This window comes from Psittacula echo (assembly GCF_963264785.1).
Source record: "Psittacula echo genome assembly, chromosome: 15".
In the NCBI taxonomy this organism is placed as follows: Eukaryota; Metazoa; Chordata; class Aves; order Psittaciformes; family Psittacidae; genus Psittacula; species Psittacula echo.
In genome coordinates this window covers 3,505,029-3,525,846 of record NC_137751.1, presented here as the reverse complement: position 1 = coordinate 3,525,846, position 20,818 = coordinate 3,505,029, and the positions used below count along the sequence as shown (strand labels likewise).

Below are 20,818 nucleotides of genomic sequence, written 5' to 3'. Positions count from 1 at the left end.
GACTGAAGTACTGTAAGATCGGCAAAATCTGAATTTTCAGGTAAAAGCAAGTCCTTGTCTATAGATAGATGTATATACTTAATAACTGCTTGGAATTGGGCATTTGGCAGTCAGAATTGTTCTTGCTAAAGTTCCTTTAAGAGCAAAGGTTCTCTCTTTGTAACACCTCCCAAGACTTAACATGACTCTTTTCCACCTGCGATAAAGTATATGACCAGCACTCAGACAAATAATTAGGGTGCTTGCAAGCAGAACAGCTTTGTTATGCAGTATTACACCCATCACCTGAAGCACAGCATCCCTTTTCAGGTGACTTGTTGAAGCCAGTGAATGAACACAAGCCACTTTTTCCACTGCAAGTCTATCCGAGTGTTTAATAACTGCAAAATAATACAGGAACAACATAAACTATCAATGTAAAAAGAGTGATGGCTGATTCGTGCTGGTCTCCATTCCTGACTTCATTTTTGTTTCCTTTCCCGGGACAGTGTTTTCAGATTGAAGTGGAATTGAGCAATAAATTCATTATAATGACCAATAACCAAACCACTGATCAGTGATATCATCAGCAATACCAAACCCTCAGAGATGGAAATATAAACATATCTCGGGTATGATGGATCTGTTCCTGCAGCTCTGCTGGCTGCTGTGCAGGGTAACACACTCTAATCTCTATCCTACGCAGCAGCTGTTTTGGTTTGACAACTGCACCCAAAGACACATGGAAGCCAGATGTGGGGGCTCTACCTCTCCATGTCAAAGCTACATTTAGTTTTAATGATATCCATGAATTGACCTGAAAATTCTAATCTATGTTTCTCTGTTCTGAATCAGACAGAACCCCTGTGATAACATAAATCAGCACATGGGTGTGATTCCAGTCTTGGGACATTCTGAAGTAATGCACAGACTCTTGGAAGAAAATGCAGGATTTCAAAGGGGACCAAATTAATGGCTCTGAAACACTTCGAACCCAAAGTTTAAACAATAGTTCAGTATGAAATTATTACAGAAGGATCCCCTTTACTGGGTCATATGATGGGTGACAGAATGCGCTTGGGAAGAACTGGGGGAGTGATGAGACTATGGATGCAATGTGCAAATTACCAACCACATGCCTGTTCTCCATGCTTTAGATGGATAAACAGGGGCACAAACCCCATAAGGTGGCATCCCCATGACAGAGATCAGAGAAAAAGGCACAAGTAGGTCAAGGCTGGTCCTGATTCTGTCAACATTCATCGACTTGTCTTCAACTGCTTCAGAAAACAATAAACAATCCAAATCTGAAGAACAGAAATGCTTTTCTCCATCAGCAGGGCACAAGGAAAGCTGCAATTCAGATTACGGGCTCGGGTAAGTATGTCAGTGCCCTGCCATCACAAGCACAGAGGAAGGAAGACCCTAATCCTGACTTTTCAAATACAACCAATGAGCAAATATGCTCTGAAAAGCACTTTGATACCTTGAGCTCTCTCTAATACCTTCTAAACAAATAAAAGGTGCTTTCCACTTCGCAATTAAAGCCTGCTTTTAGCCGGGCTGTAGGTACAATTCTTTACTTGAACTAACTCAGGTGACCTATGGTAAAATAGATTTTAAACCAAGTATTTTTGCCTCTCAGTATTGCTGGTGTTTTGCACTGGAACAATCCTCCCCTGTGTTTGGGTTTGGTTTGGTCTTTTTCACTTACATTTGCGGAACCACAAGAAAACAGGAACCATTCAGCCCTGTTGTGCTTTACCCATACATCACGTTAACAAGATCAGTTTCCACAAGGATGACTTAGAGGACACGTGCCCTTAACAAAACTATTGGCAGATCTGCGTTTGCCAAGATGTCACTCTTAGCCTCTGTCTATTCTTGCCTGCTCTGGATTCATCCTTGCAAATGAAATAGGAACGATGACTTGGAAAATGCCAACTCAATGGAAGACTCCTCACTGTCATTAAAAAAAAAAACCCCAAAACAGCATTTCAACTTCTTTTGTATTGTTTTCACTGTCTTTTTTTAATATACATGAAGAATTAAGAGCTGGTTTGCAATGCATCTTCCTGAGCCCTCAGCCACAGCTCAAACCAGATGCAGAAAGCGCTGAAGTTAAGGCATGCCAGTGTCAGTCTGCATTTATAACCTTGCCTGGTGTTACGTTATGCATATTAATTTTATGAATATCCTGTCTTTCCATGACCTATTTGATCCATGTCCCTTCAGTCTGTCAGAACATTAACAAGAAGAGTAATTCTGCTCCATCCACATACCCACAAGCCACAAATCGACATCAAGGAGGTCTGGTCTAGAGGGTTTCAAAAGCACTTGAAGAGAACACAGGAGGGTCAGAAAGCACCAAGAGATCCAGGAAATTCTCTTCTTCATTTTACCTAAACCTGCCAGCCTCGGAGTTGATACAATTAAGAAAGATGGATTACAAGCAGTCTGGGAATAGCTGATATATTCTCTTCCTTCTCTTGTAAAGCTTACCTGCAAGATATTCTCTCTCCAAACAAGAGATGTGAAGTAAATGAGCCAACCAGAATTTACAGAAACATCCACACAAGTTACATTGCTGTACGAGAACAGCCCCTTTAACAACGCTTTTGTTCTGCTTACTGTGTACTCTCTGGGGGGGAAAAAGCTCTTAGTTAGAGCTTTCAAATGGTTTCGTATCAGTTGTCAAGGGCCTTTAAAAATGAAGGCAGAAGGAAGCCAAAAAGGTACTCTGATAAAAGATAGAGACACATCCACTTCTATTCATAAGTCAGCACACTGTGAGCTCCCGCTCCACACAGAAGCGCCACACATAGGTGAAAGGGATTCAAAATGGACTGTGACTTTTCCTGTATTTGCTGTGATAATCCTTACGTGATTCATTAGGACCCAAAACAGTTAACAGAAAATGGTTCTCAGTGAAACAAAGTCCAGCGACCCAGAGCACATGGCAGACTCCCTCCTTCCTCATCTACAACTCGCTTGGCTTTCAAGTGTCCTTCGCAGAGCTCAGCAAGGCCAGCACAGAGCTCAGCAATTGCCTCACACAAAGCAGATTGCTCAGTTCTGAAAACTGCTGCTATCTTTATGGAATAAGTTTTGCTATTCACAGACAAATAGTCTTCAGCAGTTACAAGAATTTGTATTAAATAATACAACGCATTATCTTGAAATTAAACCCCTATGCACACTTTAAAGAGAGACGGAAAGTCAGTGGCTTTTCAGAAAAGAGCTAATCATGTAGATCAAAGCCAGAATAACTACTTGGCCATCAGTTCACCACCATCTCAGCTTTATTGCTCCCATGAAGCAAAGGCTCTGCTCTGACAATACATTTAGCTTAGGAAAGGAAGAAAACTCAAAGAGCACCGCCTGGTGGTGCCAGAATAATGAAGTATTGCCCTGAAACCAGGAATAAAAACTGGAATACCACCATTCCCACATGACAAGGAAGCCAAAACACCAGTTTCTCCGGTAAGCAATTTTTTTTGCACCTATTAAAATGAATTTGCATATGGAAAAGAATGGGGGACAGAAAATCCTTCTCTGGAGCCCTGGGATTCCCACATTTCCCAGTGAATTTCGCTTTTCCACAAAATATCCTGCAGAAGCTCTTGAATAGAAAGCTCCAAATTGGCTGTTTTCAACTTACACACCAATACCATCATACCTTCTTCTAAGAAAATGAAAGAAATCACAGAAGATAATTTATCAAAGTCCATATTCTACAGAACGATTCTGCTATAACCATTCTGGTGTTATAGCCAACATCCTCAAGAGCATAAAAATTCCACTCACACGCATGTGTTTCCAAGCCTTTATAGAAAAATACCACAACAGGAAATTAAAGAATGATACTACCAGGACACACGGATTCATGATTAAAGCTCAAATTCTTACTAAGCACTTTTAAACACTGTACGTGGCCACGTTTCAAAGTCAACCCTAGCCACAAAGTTATCCAATATCAAGGCTGATACAGCTCTGCTGTCATTGACCCATCGCTCTCACACAACGAAAGAAGACAGAGCTTTAAATATTAAATGAAGCCCAGGTTGTTTGGGTGTTCTGGTGCACTTAACAGTTCCCTCTTCTGTGAGGCTGCCTGCAGGCAGGTGCCCTGTGCTGTGCTCGTGCCGTGTGTGTGTGTATATGTATGTGTGTGTATGTGCACAGTGGTGGTGTGTGCACCCACACTCCACACATCAAGTTCACTGGGCACAACTGGCCTTTTCCCATGATTACTGGAACTCCCAGCAGGCAAATTTCTCTATTTTGTAGCAAAATTAAGGTACTCTAAACCATAGAAGAATGTGCCGATGACTTCACTGATCAAGGTTCCCAGTGTACTCTACAAGATATAAAAGATACTAAAGGCATCAGTATTTTAACAATTTAACTTTGGCGAAGTTAGGGCATTCCTGGCCACAGGCACATCAGGGATTTCCCTAGAAGACGCTCAGTTCTGTGACTGAGAGGCTTCACTCAGTATCTGCTCATTCTGCATCGCAGGCCGGTGCGCAGACCATTCATATGGCACACTCAGGAACTCCAAATGCTTCTGCAGAGCAGATGACTTTGCTCTTTCCCAGGTTACTCCTACAGCACACCATGGATGAAGCTCTAGTGATTTCTAAGAGGAGCAGGAGTTGTTTTCCACCATTTAGCCCTCATACCTAAACACTACTGTCTTCATTTGAACATGCTAAGCTGCACTTCATGCAAAGCACCACAAACAATACTGGAAAATAGGAAAAAGGGGTGGAAGTGATGAAAGGACAGTCAGGATACAGTGAAGGGAAAAGAAATAAAGAAAACATGTTACCTATGTTATTCTTTCAAAAGAACTGGCTTACTGCTACAACAGCATTAGTGCTTGCAACCTCTCTGTATTTAGATAGTAGATAATTGCTATGGTTTGGACCAGCTTCAGCTGCCACCCCATTCACCACCTATCCCATCCACTACCACTCACATTCACTTCTTCCTTGTAACTGCTTATTATGGTCAAACACTGTCATCAATAAATAAATGCATTAACCACAGAAGCCTCTATCTTTTACATACATATCTGTACTGCCTGTCATAAGCTACTTTCATTTAAGCATCTACTACCTCATGCAGGGGTCTACTTTTACAGAATTGGAGGTAATGGTTAGTTTAATTCACAATAAAGCAAAACTTACAGCATCTACCACGTGATGTAGTTCCAAAGTGTAACACTGGGATTTGCCCATTCTGACAGCACTGAACTGTCTGTGGAACAGCTGAACCCATCCACATGAGAGAACCTGGAGAGCTGTAAAGCATCCTCCTGTGTTTGAAAACAAACTCTGCAGTTTACACCAGCAATAAGGAGTCCGATCACTCGTGGAACCAACACTAAAGCTGTGTTACCTAAAAACATTACTTATTCCTTCAAGAATTTCCCAACTTCACAGGTAGTTTAGAACAGACTCAAACTGGTGTAAATCTGAGCTACAGTTGGAAACTGAGATCATATTTCCTTTACAGAAAGCGATTGTATCACTGTAAATCCCTGGTAAAAGCAATTGAGAACAGTCACTGACCACCATTAAATAATCTACCACAAAGATACCACGTGGCCACCAGCTATTCAGGAAGTACCAGGCATTCTAAGGACTTGAATTTCAGAAACAAAATCCAAACATTTCCAGATAAATTACACTTGTAATATTTATAACTTAATCTTTAATCAAGTGCTTACTCTTCGCTTCTAAAGGTTACAGAGGAAATTGCAGTAACGGAGACAAGCTTCTTTTATTGAATTCTTTTGACTAGAAACAAATGGGGTTTCAGTAAACACTAGAACTGTTCCCAGTAGAGACCCTACTTTTTACGTAACTTCTCACATTCCAGAAGGATTTTAAAGCCTGAATTACCTCTGTATCATCTTATTCCCTGCTCAAGGACTTTCACTTTTCAATGAATTCAACAAAGAAGCCAGTTCTAATCTCAGGAAATCTCCAAAGTTCAGAAATAAGCATGGAAATTGGACTAACAGAAACCCAACACAGCAAAGGTGTAACCCACAAAAGTGGGGGAAAACTACTTATTCTTTGTGTCAGTTGAAATTCTGTTTGGAAGAGTCAGAACAGTCCCATGACATCCTCTGACTACAAGCAGGTAACTGACAGTGACCCAGCACATCTTCTACAAGCCCCGCATGAGAATATGAGTGCAGAGGTTGTAGGGGTGGCCACCACCTTCGTTAGATCAAGCAGGACACAGATGTGAACTGGCTGAATATCACAGCCCAGCAGCCCACTTGTTCCAGCCGTGATCCTGATCACACAAGGAGATCATAGGGTTCCCCATGTGCCATTTCAACCCTTCAGAAATAGAGAGGGGAAAGCTTCTCAGATTGCGTGGAAGAAGAGGACTCACCTGCTCCACTGCAACTTTTCTTCTTAAGAAACCAAAGCCCCAAGGCACTCAAGTAACCAAAGCTCCCACATAAAAGAACCTGGGAGCTAGATCCCATTGGTACACAAAACCTGGTAGTAAAGCTACTGTTCAGTATTTGCTTGCAAACAACTCAGACAAGCAGGACTTCAAAAGCTAACCCTCAAATACAGAACAGATGGATCTACTTACATACAGGAGCCTATAGGAACAGTTTAACCTAATACTTTATTTTAGCCTAGAATACAGTCTTATTCCCCCAATGTCTCCCTCCATCATGAGGCTCACTCATCAGTGCTGTGTTGCAGTCTAAGCCAGCTTCTCATTTTTCTCTTACTTCCCACCATTTAAATTACAGTTCTTTGTGACTTTTCTTTAATATTCCATTGTAAAAAACACTTCCAATTATATTAACAAATCACTGTTCATTTAAATAAACGCAAATTCGGTTTAAGTAAGCGCAACACAACTCTGAGCTAGCTTTTCTCACATGAAAAGCTGAACGTTAGGTATTCCAGACTAGAAGGCAGAACTTTCCAGAGGATTAAAGATACATGAGACCCAGACACAACCATTACAAGTCATCAAAAAACACTTCAAACATATCCCAAAGGCTTCCTTCTACTTTACCTGCCCAAAGCTATTTTCACTCTCAATCCCACTGTTCCCCCAAGAAATCAAGCAGCCTGGCGACATCAAGCAGCCTCACACAACACACACACTTATTACTCACCTTTATTTACTACTCCATTTGATCATCTGCAACAGGTAGGAATGCTTACGCTTTCGCCCATTTATAAACACTAAAGGCACTTGTGCTGTAGGATTAATGAAATGGGCAATTTAAACACTCTCTTAAGGAAGATGGAAGAGTGCATAGGGGAAGAGGGGAAACATCAGAAATACCTCTTCTGAGAAATCAATATCAGATTGTGGATCCAGTCACAGGCTGTTCTACGGCAACACTTGCAGAATTCTGAGGGCAGCAAGTGCTCCCAGGATCTAACTGTATTATCAGCATGTGGATACAGGATCTGCAGGTGCTGCAAAGCAACACGCATTTCAAGTGACCTGAAATGCTGCTGACCTTGGCATAATTTACAGTGAACTGATTTATCCAAAATGGTCCTCACCCAACTTTGACAAAAATCAAATGCTATCCACATTCCTTTCTTCTTGCATCATCTTGCAAGGCAATAATAAGCAATCTAGTATATTGCTTAGCTTGAATTTCACCTAATTCCCAACATCTAATTTAAAAGCAAGGAGTTATTATATCCATTTCATTTAATGCAGCACATTTAGGGAATAGACATTTAACTGTTAAGAGAATTTTTCTTTTCATGAAATTTGAAAAAATAAAATAAACAACCCAACTTAAACCTAGAAGCTTTGCAGAATTCCCCATATAAACCCCTAAGTCAGTCATTGTTCTGCTATATTTCTTCACTAATAGAGTCAGAATCCAATTTAGACACAGCAATCCTTTAAAAAATACTGACACAGAGATTAAAGATAATCACCTGCAGATCCTTAAGTTGTGCTGGTAAGTGTGAAACACAATGCACACTGCTCCGTAATGTGCCCATTGCCAGCATTGCTTCTTTTGCCTCAGGCACCCTCATGGTTTCCTCCAAGAAATAACTGGATAAAACCGACTTAGTCTCTTGCCTAGGAAATCACTGCCTATCTGCATCAGAGCCCAGACAACAGGAAAACTCACTCAAGCAGAACACAGAAAAAGTGGAAAACTGCCACAGTTTAACCCCAGCTGGCAACTGAGCCCCACACAGCCACTGGCTCCTCCCCAGTGGGATGGGGAGAGAGCTGGGAAAGTGAGAAAACTTGTGGTTTGAGGCAAAGACAGTTTAATAGGTAACACAAGGAATTCCTTCCCCACTTCCCATGCAGGCAGGTGCTCAGCCATCCCCAGCACAGCCAGGCTCCATCACACCTAACCGTGACTCAGGAAGGCAAACACCATCAGTCTCAGTGCCTCTCCTCACACAGCAATTGACACAGATAGTGAAGGCCTCCAAAAACCCTGGATTTTTCTAACTATTTTGACCTATTATTTAATACTCGCTACTTATTAATTTTAAGCATTTTTGTTGCCCATTACTAAAGCAAATTTCACTACCACATTTACAAAAATCAACATCTCACACTGTAGATGCTTTCCACTCTTAAGAGTTACATTCTTGATTAGTACTGTTGTTGCATCTTAGCCAGCTGTAACATCAATACTTTAAAAGGCTCTATGGATTTGCCTTGGATTTGCTCACTTTGAATGTTTTGTAGGGATCTTCTCTCTGAGTAACATTATTGGTGTGGATTACTCCTTCCAGAGCCTCTTGATCCAATTCTGGTGGATATTCTGTTCCATCTCCCAGAGCTATCACTTCTTGCTCACAGTTCTCCACTTAGTGCCGGGTCTCACTCGCAGTGAGAGCTCCAGGATAAACTTGAGACTCATTTTATATCTCGTTGATCAATAACAAAAAAGTCATTTCAGCCTAACACAAAATGTCAGATAGACAGGCTAAAGCAAAGCAAACAACTGCCCATCTAAACGCTAATTTACATGGGACATTTCCCAGCCGTTTGAGTACTGTGTTCCACTAACAGGTCAGGTTTGAGGGACTGGAAAAAGGTCAAGAGACAAACAGCTTTAGCTGAGGAAAAAAAATATCTCACTCCAAAAGTCTTAAAGGGTTTGATAAAACAAATGTTCCTAAATCAGCCCTTTCTAAACTTTCCATGCTCACCAGGCAGGACTTTTGCATTAGTATTTGCATTAACTATGCAAAACATCCTTGTGGTTCGCACATCAGAAGGGGATCTCATCTGCCATTATTCATCATTTTGAAGCTGTAACATCTTTTTTTTTCTCCTAATATACATTCGAGCAATTTTGTCCAAAACAAATTATCTCGATTGCACACTGGCTCAGCATGACACGTTCCTTTAAAGTAACAAGAGATTATCAGTTTATCCCGGGGAACGCCTTTCCTACCGTGGTGCTTAGTATCAGCGTAGTGATAAAACCCTCTTAAAATAGTTCTAGGATCCAGGCAACAATCAATCGTGTGCAATATTCTTTCAATTTTTATTTAGCAAGGACCTTAGTGCTTCCAGGGCTCTGAAGGCCAGGAATGAATGGTAGATTTAGGCTGAATTAGTCCTGCCTTTGAAAGTTACAGCAGCCTGTACATAATGTCCTATCTCGACATCAACAGCCAAACTCTTTGGAACGTTAAACTGCTGTTTGACTTCCTGAATAAAAAGTATTAGAAGAAAATACACTTAAGAAAACCCCCACACAGTGCAATTTAAAACTGTGTAAACAAGGACTTCAAAATAACAAAAAAAGAAACCAGTATCTATTGTCTCTGTAACAGATTTCCCACAGAGATGGGGAACTTTTTGCTAATATTAAAGCAGTTGCTAGATTTCACAACCTTTGATGAACGACAATAACTGCTCAGAATTAGAGACAAACACACCTTGCAGAGCCACAGTTTCTTACCTCACTAAAGCAGAACTACCCCAACCAACAAGACATTTTCACAACATTTCAGCAGCAGCGTTTTAACAACAGCAGCAAAAATAATTTATTCCCTGCCTACCTCCTCAGAAGCTGCAGTTCCTCTTCAGCGGTGTGGGAATCCTGCATACAACAGCATGAGCATCTCTTGCAGGGGTAAGAAGGCTTCACCCCTCATTCCAAACCCTTCAAGCCTTGGCAGGCTCAATGGATAATTTTTTAATCATGGTTATTATTACTTGTAGGAATCCCACCAGATGGCAGCAGCATGTCTCCCCAGCAAAACAGGAGCACTTCTGCAAAGGACAGCTCCTTATTTTCAGAATACACACACGAGACTCCCAAAAATCAGCTGTAAAGTCTGAAACGTGGGGCACAAACAGAGTTTACCGCTGGAACTCAAATCTGGGCTTTTTTCAGCACTTTCAGAACACATTAATTAATGCTTGAAGAGCAAATTGCTGTTTTCAGCAAATGAGGTACTCAACGTGGTTCATGGTGAGGAGCCAAACCAGGGTGCAGTTAAACAATTCTGCAGGACCTGGGGAAGGCACCGACACACCTTGTCCTGCTTCAGCAACTGCCCCCAACTGTCCCAGCTCAGAAGCACCAAGTTCTGGTCTCTATGTTAACGCACAATGAAAACGGGTAAATATAGCAATTTAATGCTGATTGTTCAAGAGAGTCTTTCCTGCTTTGCCAGCTTGGGTTAAGTTCACTTTAAGAGCTACATGGATTCAAAGGAGTTAATGTGCCAATGGCAGCTGATTTCAAATGTTAACGGTGATGAGATGAGCGAGGGCACAGTCTGTATGTACAAACACCCGCAGTACAAGCCTGCACGAGTTAATAATGAAAATGCTGAAGCACGATGCTTTGGCTCTTCACGAGTGAGAAACTCCAGCAGCACATTAGCTGCCCCAAAACATCATAAAGTACCGGACAAATGAACTAATGACAAATGCTAATTCAACTGCCAAGTCACAGTCTCTCTCAGTAAGCGAACGGGAAACTCAATACCACACGCCTCTGATTACTTCTTTGACGAGCTAAACTTCACTGCAGGGTGAGTTGTGTCTTTCTAGACAATGCAGTGACACATCCGAGCAGCGAGATGAAAGACTGCTTCTTCAAATACTCAAACTGTCTGCAGAATAACATCCATCTCCCTCAGAAGCACAGATAGGAACTTCTCAGTTATCTATTAGTGCAAATACATGCTCAGAAAGAGACAGACAAGCAACAGAATCCTTATTCACAATCAGCTTAGGCCTTATGCCTCTCAAAATTCTGTGTTACATTTGTACCAAAGCATACATTTTTCATGTCTAAGTCAATTTAAACTATAAATACCCAAATCGATGTTTCTGTTCGGTTGTATTATCTCATGTAGCTACAATTAAATTACACAGGCATTCTTTCACGTTTTGAATTACATCTAAAAGTCAGTTTAATTATTGCTTACAGCCTGCATTCACCCACAGAAGTTCATATGAAATGCCAGAGCTCAGCAGTGACCACTGAGTTCAAATATAGGTGAGCAAAGAGAAACACATCTCAACCAGTTACCTTCACAGCCTGCAGCCTCGTAGCCGTGCTGAAGGGGAGCTACCTCCAAGCTTCTGCTTTTATTTCACTTAACACCCTCCCCTTTCTTCCCCCCCAAGCTGCAGTAGAAGCCGCAGTCACAACTTTGCAAGCACAGTCCCACCAGTGGCAATCCCTCCTGGGGTGGAGGCAGGGCACGGGCAGGGGGCTCAGATGGGTGAACACTTTTGGTACCCAGTGTCAGTCAAGAGCAAACCCCACACTTCTTTTTTTCCCCTCGGCATTCTTAATGACATTATATTTAAATATAAATATATATAAATATTTAAATAGGCATCTAAATCACCTTTTATTCTACTGAGTGTTATGAAAGCAGATCTCTCTCTGCACCTTATTTTTTGGCAAACAGAACTGACAAAATAAAGACCTAGGAAATCCATACTGGTAAACCACACGACAGCAAGGGCTGATCTTACATAACAAGCTAAATTTAAGCAAGCCTGTAACAATTAAGTTAAAAAAACTCCACACTTTATCCAAAAAATATCTGAACAGATGGAAATTTCTTCAGATAATTTCTTACAGCAGATTCTTTGTCAGGTTTCATTCTTTTCTATCAACTTCTTAATACCGCACCACAGAGCAAACACAGCGGAAGTACCTGTGCAACAGCACCCCTGCGACCCTGAAAGCTTTGCATTTAAATTAACCCCCAGGGCCTTCTGCATTAAGGAACACAAGATCAACCACAACATTAACCTAGCCCTGCTCTGTGCGGCTTGTTCAGCCTTCTTAGGAAACACGAGTTTATTACAGCACGATCTGGTTACGAGTGAGCAGCATTAAGTGCTGGGATGGAGGAATATCGTGTCCTGCTCTTCCGAGGCCTGTCCTGCAAAGCACTCTGCCACCATATGCTAGCACAGGCTGCAAGCCCTGCCACTTAACACTTCTCCCTCAGTAGAATTAAAGCTCGAGCTGTACCTAAAGCAAAGCTCCTCGAGCACTACAGAACGTCGCAGGGACCAAGCTCTGTGGAAAGTTCTGCAGGGAAAAACAGACAGTGGCACACTTCAAACTTTGTGTTTGCGGTACAGGAAGTGTGCTGCAACATGCCTGCTCTCAACGCCACCACCGAGGCAACTCCATGCTCCTAATGAACGTGTCGGAACATCGTAAACTGACAGCCATATATAAAAAATATAGAGAAAAAATCACGCCAGCTTTGCTTCAGCGATTGGGAAGGGCAATAATTACAGACACTGCATCAAAGTGGTCACAGAATACGGTACAGAAGATTATGCTCCACTGAGAGAACCCTCTGAAGTAGGAAGGGGAACACAAGGACTGCAGGCAGTGCTACCGTGAGACGGAAAAAGCCCATTTACATTTATGAGAGGAGAGCAAAGTTCAGACATTCTGATTCAGGTAGCACACAGCATGCTACCGCAGGTCAAACAGTCTCCTAGACAAAGATCTTGACAGGTGACTGAAGAAGGAAGACATTTTCATACGCTTTTACTTCCTGACTCTTAAGTCAGGTCACATCATATATTCTAATGCTCATTTGTTAACCTGAAATTTTAGGAAGCACGGCTTAGCTACACAGAATGCATATTCTAATGAAATGTATAAGAAGTACACGTTGCATTTGTCTCAGAGGAGAATGGTGGCGTGGCCTGTTAGTCAGAGGTTGCTCTTCACCACTCTAAACCTCCTTCTGCCAACAAAAACAAGTGAAGCCAACTTTCTAAGAAGAGAAAAAACCCAGTAAAAACTGTAGTAAGCAGCTTTCTGGCATTCTGATTCAAATGACAAAGCCAAGGATGAATTATGATCTGGTAAAAAATGAACAGGAACAAATCGGTTTGGTTTTTGTTTTCTCTACTCACCAGACAACCCCAAAGGCTCCATATCCAATAGGTCTGTCCGGCTCAATGTCCAGTTGCTGCTGTGGATGTTGTGAGTGCTGATGATGGTGCGCTTTAACTGCAGCGGCTGCTGCAGCTTGTACCTGAGCTGGGGCTGCTGCAGCTGGTCCAGGGGCCTGGCCCGGTGCCGGGGATGGGAAATACGGCTGCTGCTGCCCCGGGTTTAACATCGCCGCCGCTGCGGCCGCAGCTGCCGCGGCCGCAGCCGCCGAAGAGGCATGCTGCTGCACGGGATGGACCGCAGCTGCAGAGCCAGGGTGCAAGTGATGCTGAGGGTGGTGGTGGTGATGGAGGTGAGGAGGAGGGAGGTGAGGAAGGTGGTGGTGATGGTGGTGGTGGTGACCTGCTGCCGCCGCAGACGTACCGCCATTGTAAGCCGCCATCATTTTTGCGTTGGCTGTTGTGCCACAAAGAGACATTCAAAAAAATGCCCTTTGATTGGATAACAACTGGGTCAAGCTGTCATTTGGCCATAAAAATGAAATCTGCTACACTTTAAAAGACGTTGGGTTTCATCATACACGGCCCACCTTTAAAAACATTGAGCTCGACCGGCCTTATCTCTTCGCGAAGCCAAACAACTTGGAGACTCTCTTCATGTGTGCGTGAGCCAGCGTGCACGAACCCTCTTCCCCCAAGAGTCCAGCTGTGGTTGGCTACTGAAACTCCATCCTCGGGCCACTGGGTTGGGTTGGGTTTGGTTCTGTCCTTCACTTTGTTGTTTGTTTGTTAATAAAACAGAACTGGGGTGCTCAATCCCCCTTCCCCGCAGGAGGAGGGTGCGGAGTCTCTCCCCTGGAACACCCTGAGAGTACTGACGACTTTACCCCTTCCATTCCCACATCCTCTCCACTTATCGCCTCGGAACCTCCCTGAGCGCCCAGGCACCTCCTACATAGCTCCCTCCTTCAGACACCTGCTCCCTCGAACAGAGAGAAAGAATAAAATAAATAAAACAACTCGGGACTTTGCAACTTTTCCTGGAAGGCCCGAGACAAGCACGGGCGCCCAGGAAAAGTGGTGAGGGGCGAGGAGGGGAGGGCGCAGGGAGGACGGGAGGGCAGCGGGGTGGGAAGCAGATAAAAATAGAGGGTGAGGAGAAGGGCCAGGGCAGGGCGGGGAGGGGGCGGGTGACAAATGGATGACAGGGGAGGGCCGGGGGGCGATGGGGGCGGCGGCGGAGCCCTGACAGCACGACCCGGGGCCGGCGGCGGGCAGCGCCTCAGCGGGCAACGCGGGCAGCTGCGGGCCCCCCCTCAGCGGGGCGGGGAGGGCGCGGGGCCGCGGGTGAGGGGAGGAAGAGGAGGAAGGGGGGGGGTCTCCGGTGCGTGCGTGCGGCAGCAGAGGTGGGGGGCGGCGGGCTGCCGGGCTCTCCTCAGGCCGCCGCCGCTCCGCGCCGCTCCGCCCCCCGGCCGCCGCCTCGCCCGCCGCCGCCGGCACTCACCTCCTCACGGAGCCCCAGCGCGGAGCGCACAGCGGGCACGCGCACCCGGGCCGGCCAACCCCCCCCCCCCCCCGCCCCCATGCGGGGCGCGCGCCCGACACCCGCCCGCAGCCAATCGGACCCGGCCCACCAGGCTCCGCGAGAGCCGCCCCCACCCAATCAACGAGCGGGACCCAGCGCCGCCGGCCCATAGGACTCGGCCGCTGCAGAGACTCCCTGACTCAGTCCCGCCCCCTTGACCCCCGCCGCCCAATCACCGCGCGCCTCCGCGCCCAGAGCTAGCGAGACCCCGCGAGATTCCCTCACCTCACACAACCCTCACCTCGGGCGGCCCCGCCTTCTTCACCTCTCCTGCCAATCACATGGTGCCGCTCCGGCCTGCCGGCCAATTAACTCTCCCTCCGAGCCGAGTTCCGCCCCCGAGACCTGCTTTTTGCCCAATCGCAGCTCCCTATCCGATCCAATTAGCCAATGAAGAGGAAGGAAAGCCCGAAAAGGGGTTACTGGGCCAATGGTACTCGGAGGCGAGGTGGCGGCGTGACTGGCAGCTCTCCTCGCGAGTGATTGGTGGCGATGGGCGGTAGAGGAGCCGCCGCTCTTCCAATCGCAGCGCGAGGCGCTGCGGGACGGACGAGGAAGTTGCTCGTGCGCCCGTCTGCTGGTAGGCAGTTGGCCAATGGGAGGCGGGGAGCCGGCTGATGGGTGGGCAGCTGGCCAATGGGAGGGGGGGGCCGGCTGACGGGCGGCTGGAGCAGCCAATGGAGCTCCAGGGGCGGGGTGAAATAAGGACGCGGCGGGGCAGGGAGGTCACTGTGGGTGCCGAGGAGAGGCGACGGGAAGCGGAGCGGGAGCCGGGCGGGGTCTCTGTGCCCGTACGCTGGCGTGACGCGCCCAGGGCCCGTTGCCCTGAGGCGGTGGTGCTGGGGTGAGCCCGCCCGGGGCCGAGCGCGGGAAGAGGAGCTCGGCTTCCTGAGGTGGATGCTTCCCTCTCCGCCCCGCTCTCCAGAGGAAGGTGATTTCTAAAGCTGTCCTTCACCAAAGGAGCCTGCCTCGCTCGGCTAAAGGAAGGCGAATGTGCTTGGAGGCGGGGGACTGGCCTCGAAGTGTGTGTGTGGGGTGTTTGATTGCAGTTTTGGGGGTTTTTCCCTTCAGTGTGAAGAGAGGAAGGTAAATCTCGGAGTTTTTACCTTAAAGCCTTGAAGCAGCTTGAGTCTGGAGTAAGCTGAGGGCCTGAGCCGTGTCCGTGGGCTCCAGCAGCAAGAAAAAGAGGTTTAAACCTTTGTAGCAGGTAGCCAGCAGCAGGTACTATGGGCAGGTCTTCTCTAAAACTGGTTCTCGAAGGCTCAGTTTATTGTGGCGTACTCAGGACACACTGAAGTTTCGTTTTAAGTGCTGAGTACACCTTAACGCGGGGCCAGAGTGGTTTTTGTTGATTTAGTTCACTTACACCAATTATCTGCATGCTTGGGGAGCACTGTGTGGCTTTTCAAAGTGTAAGTGTTCCCTAAAACATAGAGATTAATAAAAATCTGACACGTTTAACACTTTCCCATTTCCTTGTGCGAGCATTAATCCTATCTGATTAATAGTTTTATTTCAGAAGAAAACCTCGCAGTTTTCAGAGCCTTGCCCGTGGTGGTGATAAAGAAGCTCCTTCTTAACAGTTAAACTGGCTGAGCAGTTCCAAAGGAAGTCAATGACAGGGAATGCGGACGTGCCCCTGCTCTGAGTGAGGAGACAGCTTTTCTGTCCCCACCTCTGGTCCCTGTCTGAAAGGGGAGACAAGGCAAGCACAAGTCCAACAGTGCAGCGGTGTTGTTGAGGCTTTACCAGCACCCTGATGGTGTGGTATCAACTGCTGTGATCTGCCTTTGTGTGTGTGTGTCTGAGCATCATTGGCTGGCTGTCCCACATGGGGCAAAGGAGGCTTCAGGTGTGAATGCCTGTTGCAATTCCTACAACTTGCATGCAAAATCTTAAGAATGGGGTTTGGGTACTTGTCTGCTCTTTGATAATGTAAATGAGAAGTCTTGTGGGGATTAAGGCAAGCTTCTGTATTAAAGCAGTTTCTGTTGCATTTCTATGGGGTTTTGGCTAATATTCCAGTCTGGAATTATAGTAGAGTTTTGCTATCATGTCACAGTTCAAAGAACAATGACTTCACTTAGAAAATATAAAGAAGAGAGAATGTGGTGCAGCCATTTTATGATGTTGTGTATTGGAAGATGAGACAGAACACTTAGAACTTGTGTTTCTAGCTGTTTGAAGTTGTTACTGCAGATGATAATAAACTGCTGATGTGAATATGGTGTGCACTGAGGATCCTTTTGGACTCTGTTTCACATCAAGCTCTGGACAATGTGGGACAATGTGGAGTGGGGGACAATGGAAGGAAGTGGATACAAAGTAGGCTGGGTGGGCCTGGCCATAGAGAAGGGCTGTGGGGACTGGAAGGCTTTTAAATCTCATTATGGATTTGTTTCTTTCTCTGTTATTGCAAAATCTTCCCAAGTAGTAAAATCAAGCAATTGCCTAATAATCATTGTATGGAAACTTGGGTTCTACGTGTATTTGCAGATTAATGGCTCAGTGGCATTATTCAAGTCCAAGTAGTGTCTCAGTAGTATTTTTTCAATTAGGCATGTTACTGAGTTAACTGGATTTCATGTCTGTAAATTACTTGTTTTCAACAGAGTTTAATTTCCACTGGTGGACTTGCTGAAAGTCACCTTCAACCGCATGTTGGGAAGAAAAGGAAGAAAGAAATTGTTTCTCTTGTTCTTGCCACTGGGCTATGGTTGAATTTATGGTTGTAAACAAAGTGTTCAGAGGTAGGGGGAAAAAGTCAGCTTTTTTCTAGCACAGACTGCAAGTCTTGCAGGGACCGCTTCTTGAGAAGGGTTCGCAGATGTGGTTTTGGTGACTAATTTAGGAGCCTAATCTTATGGAGGCTCTTCATCCTTGAAGGCTAAGGAACTAATGCACTGAGGAGCAGTGTTTTGTATTAAGTAAGGTGGCTTTACCAGCTCATTTTTGCAGTGGATAGAGAATAATTCAGACCTAGGTCTCTGGTAGCATGTTTTAAAGGTCTGTGTTTCTAAGAACCTATTCTTTCAAGTACTGTACTCATGAAAAGGTGGGAATTGGACCTGCTTCTCATTTATGTTTAAAGCAGCTGTTTACACTTCCTCATGTGCAAACCAGTTGCCAATTAACCTGGGGCAAGTACCAGCTGAAGCTCATCCTGTTTCTTTATCCTTATTCCTTTAAGGAAGGATCAACACAGTGGGGATAGTACTCACATCTTTGCCATGGCTGATGTTGCATACGTGCAGCTTTCCACTGCAAGCATCACATGATACATTACAGTTTTGTGAATGTTGCCTGTATTTTTATGAAAACCAGGCTTCTTTAAAAACATGATACCTCAAGTAAACTGTTGGGAAAGCTTTATATTGTTTATTGATGCCCATTCTCTTTATGGCTGTCATCAAACACCAGCCATCTCAAGTTTTTGGATAGAGTTTATCTTTAGTAAATCTCAAAAAAGAAAATAACCAGTTCCATCAGCTCAGACACCCTCAGGCTGACTGCCACCAAGTGATCTGGGGTAACTCCTATGGCCAGTGTTTGTGAGTTAGGTTGGTTGCTCAGACCAGCACACTATATCCAGCACAAAGTGTTTCTCCCCACACACCTTTGTCTAAACACTCTTAAGGTGTCTTTAGAGGTTGTTGTGTAGATGTGTTTTCAGCAATGAGAGTAGAATGTGAAGTGCGTTGCAGTCCTGGCATTGTCATCAGTTTTCCTGACAGTTCTTGACTGGACATTGCAAACCATTTTTTCCAATTGCCATGACTGTAAAGTGCAATAAAATCTGGGAGCCGCTTTAGTTTGAGTAAATGCTACAACCATATTACCCATCTTTTATTTGTTCTTTGAAGTTGAACCAGCTCTTTACAGTGAGGTGAAAGCCTGGTGGGATGGCAGCTGAAGGGATACGCTTATCTTGCATGTCCATATGGAGTTATGTGAGGTGCCAGTGTTGAATGACCCACCCTAACAAGTATATCTTCCTCCTACACTGAGTTTATAAACACTTTTAATTGGTGTCTCTGGCCTCTGTCATGCTGTGAAGCTTAAGACTGTCAGTTCAGCTGCTTTTTGGGCACTTCATGCTATGAAAATTAAGGGGGACAAGATCCACTTGGTTCATGCAGAGGTATGTTTAAGGAAAAAATCCTTTTAAAAAAATATTAAGGAAACATGAAACTTGCAGACAAAGAACTCAGCTTCTAACAGACCCTTTGTTTCCTCAGTGCAGGTCTGTTCTTTAAGAGTGTTGCCTATTAGTTGTATGAATCACTCCTACTCAGAAGAGGGCTGCAGAATGAATTAGTCGTAAGTCAGTGCTTCTGTGCCATTTAGTGCCTCTGCATAAGGAGCATGGGGCTGCTGAGGGGAGCTTGTTTCAGAGCTGGCTCGTGTAGCTTTGAGCAAGAGGAGTGTTTTGTGAGACGTTCAATGAGCTTCAGCCGCTTGATGAGTGAGTTGGCAAAATCTAACCATAGTAATTTGAACTGGGCAGGTACAGACACTGCTCCAGAGCCTGCCAAAGCCCGGTCTGATTGCAGCTAATTTGTCATCCCCAGTGATGCATGGAGATATGTGATTGGTGACTATTGCTGATGAAACATGACAGATCAATTCTAATCTCTTACTGGTGAAGACAGTTATTCATGGGGACATGCATCTGTCTCTTACGATTTTATTCACAGTAAGAGTGCTGTAAAGCAGCAGCAAGTCTGCTGTTCAAGAATGAATGCTGGTATAGGTAGATTTTTCAGGAGCCCTTTGCTAAACTCACTTTAAAACTACATCTAAAAGCAAATGCTGTACATGAGAAACACAGGGCACAGGCTTGTTGCTTTATGAAAAATCTACTTGGTGAAGTTTGGTCTTTTCTGACTCAAGAGTTTTATTTTCCCCTTGGATTTGCCACTTCCTTTGCAGGGGTATAATCCTTCTGACAGCACTCTTCATAAGGGCAAGGCATGGAAGTCAATTTTTAATCACCCAGTTCTATTTCTTTGATGCTCCTCAGCAGTGTTTTAACCTTAAAATTCTCCATAGAAGATTGTATCATATTGTACAGTATCAAATGTTATGGTCCGGTTCCAGACATAGGCTTTGTGAGTTTTTTCTTGTACCACAAGAACTACCTGTAAAAACAGGACTCTGAATATTAGAATGAGTCTTTTCATTTCATGACTGAATATTGTGCATAAATGTCCTTCAGCCCTTAGGCATGTAGGGAGGTTGTGACCCTTTAATGCAGAAAAAGTAACATTAAGTGGAACAAGGCATAATAAAATGTCTGTGCAGATTTGCCTCTGATCCACACAAGGAGTACTCAAAGCTGCACTATTGATGATATATCATGTGGGTGTTGGACAAGCCTACATGTACCTTGATATACAACTGCAGATAGTCCTTGCTATTCTGTAATACCCTGGTAATATTTTATTTGTAAACCCTAATGCTGAACCCTTAAAAGTGTCATAAACACAGTGTTAATGCCTGTGAATTTGAGGGGGTTTGGTTAGTCAGATAAATACCATGCTCCAAATAAGCGGAATAAACATTAATATGCACAAAATATCACAGGATTTAAATTCCTGTTGGTGTATATTAGTCCTTTCCTTTGCAAAGAGTAATTTCCCAGAGTTTTCATCTTCAAAACCTTTTCTCTACAAAACTTGAAAAGAATAAATTACTCATATAATGCAGTGACAAGCAAGGGGAGAGAGTAGTTTGTATTAACTTTGGTTATGTATAATCGTTTGTGTCTTAAAGTTGGCAAGGGGGAAATCAAGTAGTGAAGACCAGCGGATGACCCAGCAGAGCCTTTTACTCTGTCAAAAGGCACATTGA

General features: G+C 44.5%; 2 protein-coding genes across 16 annotated transcripts in view; one reads left to right on the top strand and one right to left on the bottom strand.

Moving 5' to 3' along the window:
• NLK (nemo like kinase) overlaps positions 1–15,222 on the bottom strand; it is a 43,467-nt gene extending 28,245 nt beyond the window's left edge. The window contains exons 1-2 of one of the 4 annotated variants that reach the window (XM_080630056.1): positions 15,207–15,222; positions 13,402–14,356 (exon numbers count right to left, since the gene is read on the bottom strand). In XM_080630056.1, the coding sequence (XP_080486182.1) occupies positions 13,402–13,859 (458 nt within the window). In that variant the 5' untranslated portion in view covers positions 13,860–14,356; positions 15,207–15,222. Of the gene's footprint in view, positions 1–13,401; positions 14,936–15,206 lie in introns of those variants that run through there. The other 3 variants (XM_080630055.1, XM_080630057.1, XM_080630054.1) reach the window with 3 other exon arrangements.
• A 485-nt stretch (positions 15,223–15,707) lies between these two features.
• LYRM9 (LYR motif containing 9) overlaps positions 15,708–20,818 on the top strand; it is a 37,343-nt gene continuing 32,232 nt past the window's right edge. For 7 of the 12 annotated variants that reach the window (XR_013958090.1, XM_080630284.1, XM_080630286.1 and 4 more), the window contains exon 1: positions 18,992–19,106. The gene's annotated coding sequence lies outside the window, so the exon portion shown is untranslated. Of the gene's footprint in view, positions 15,897–15,936; positions 16,052–18,991; positions 19,107–20,818 lie in introns of those variants that run through there. The other 5 variants (XM_080630280.1, XM_080630278.1, XM_080630283.1 and 2 more) reach the window with 4 other exon arrangements.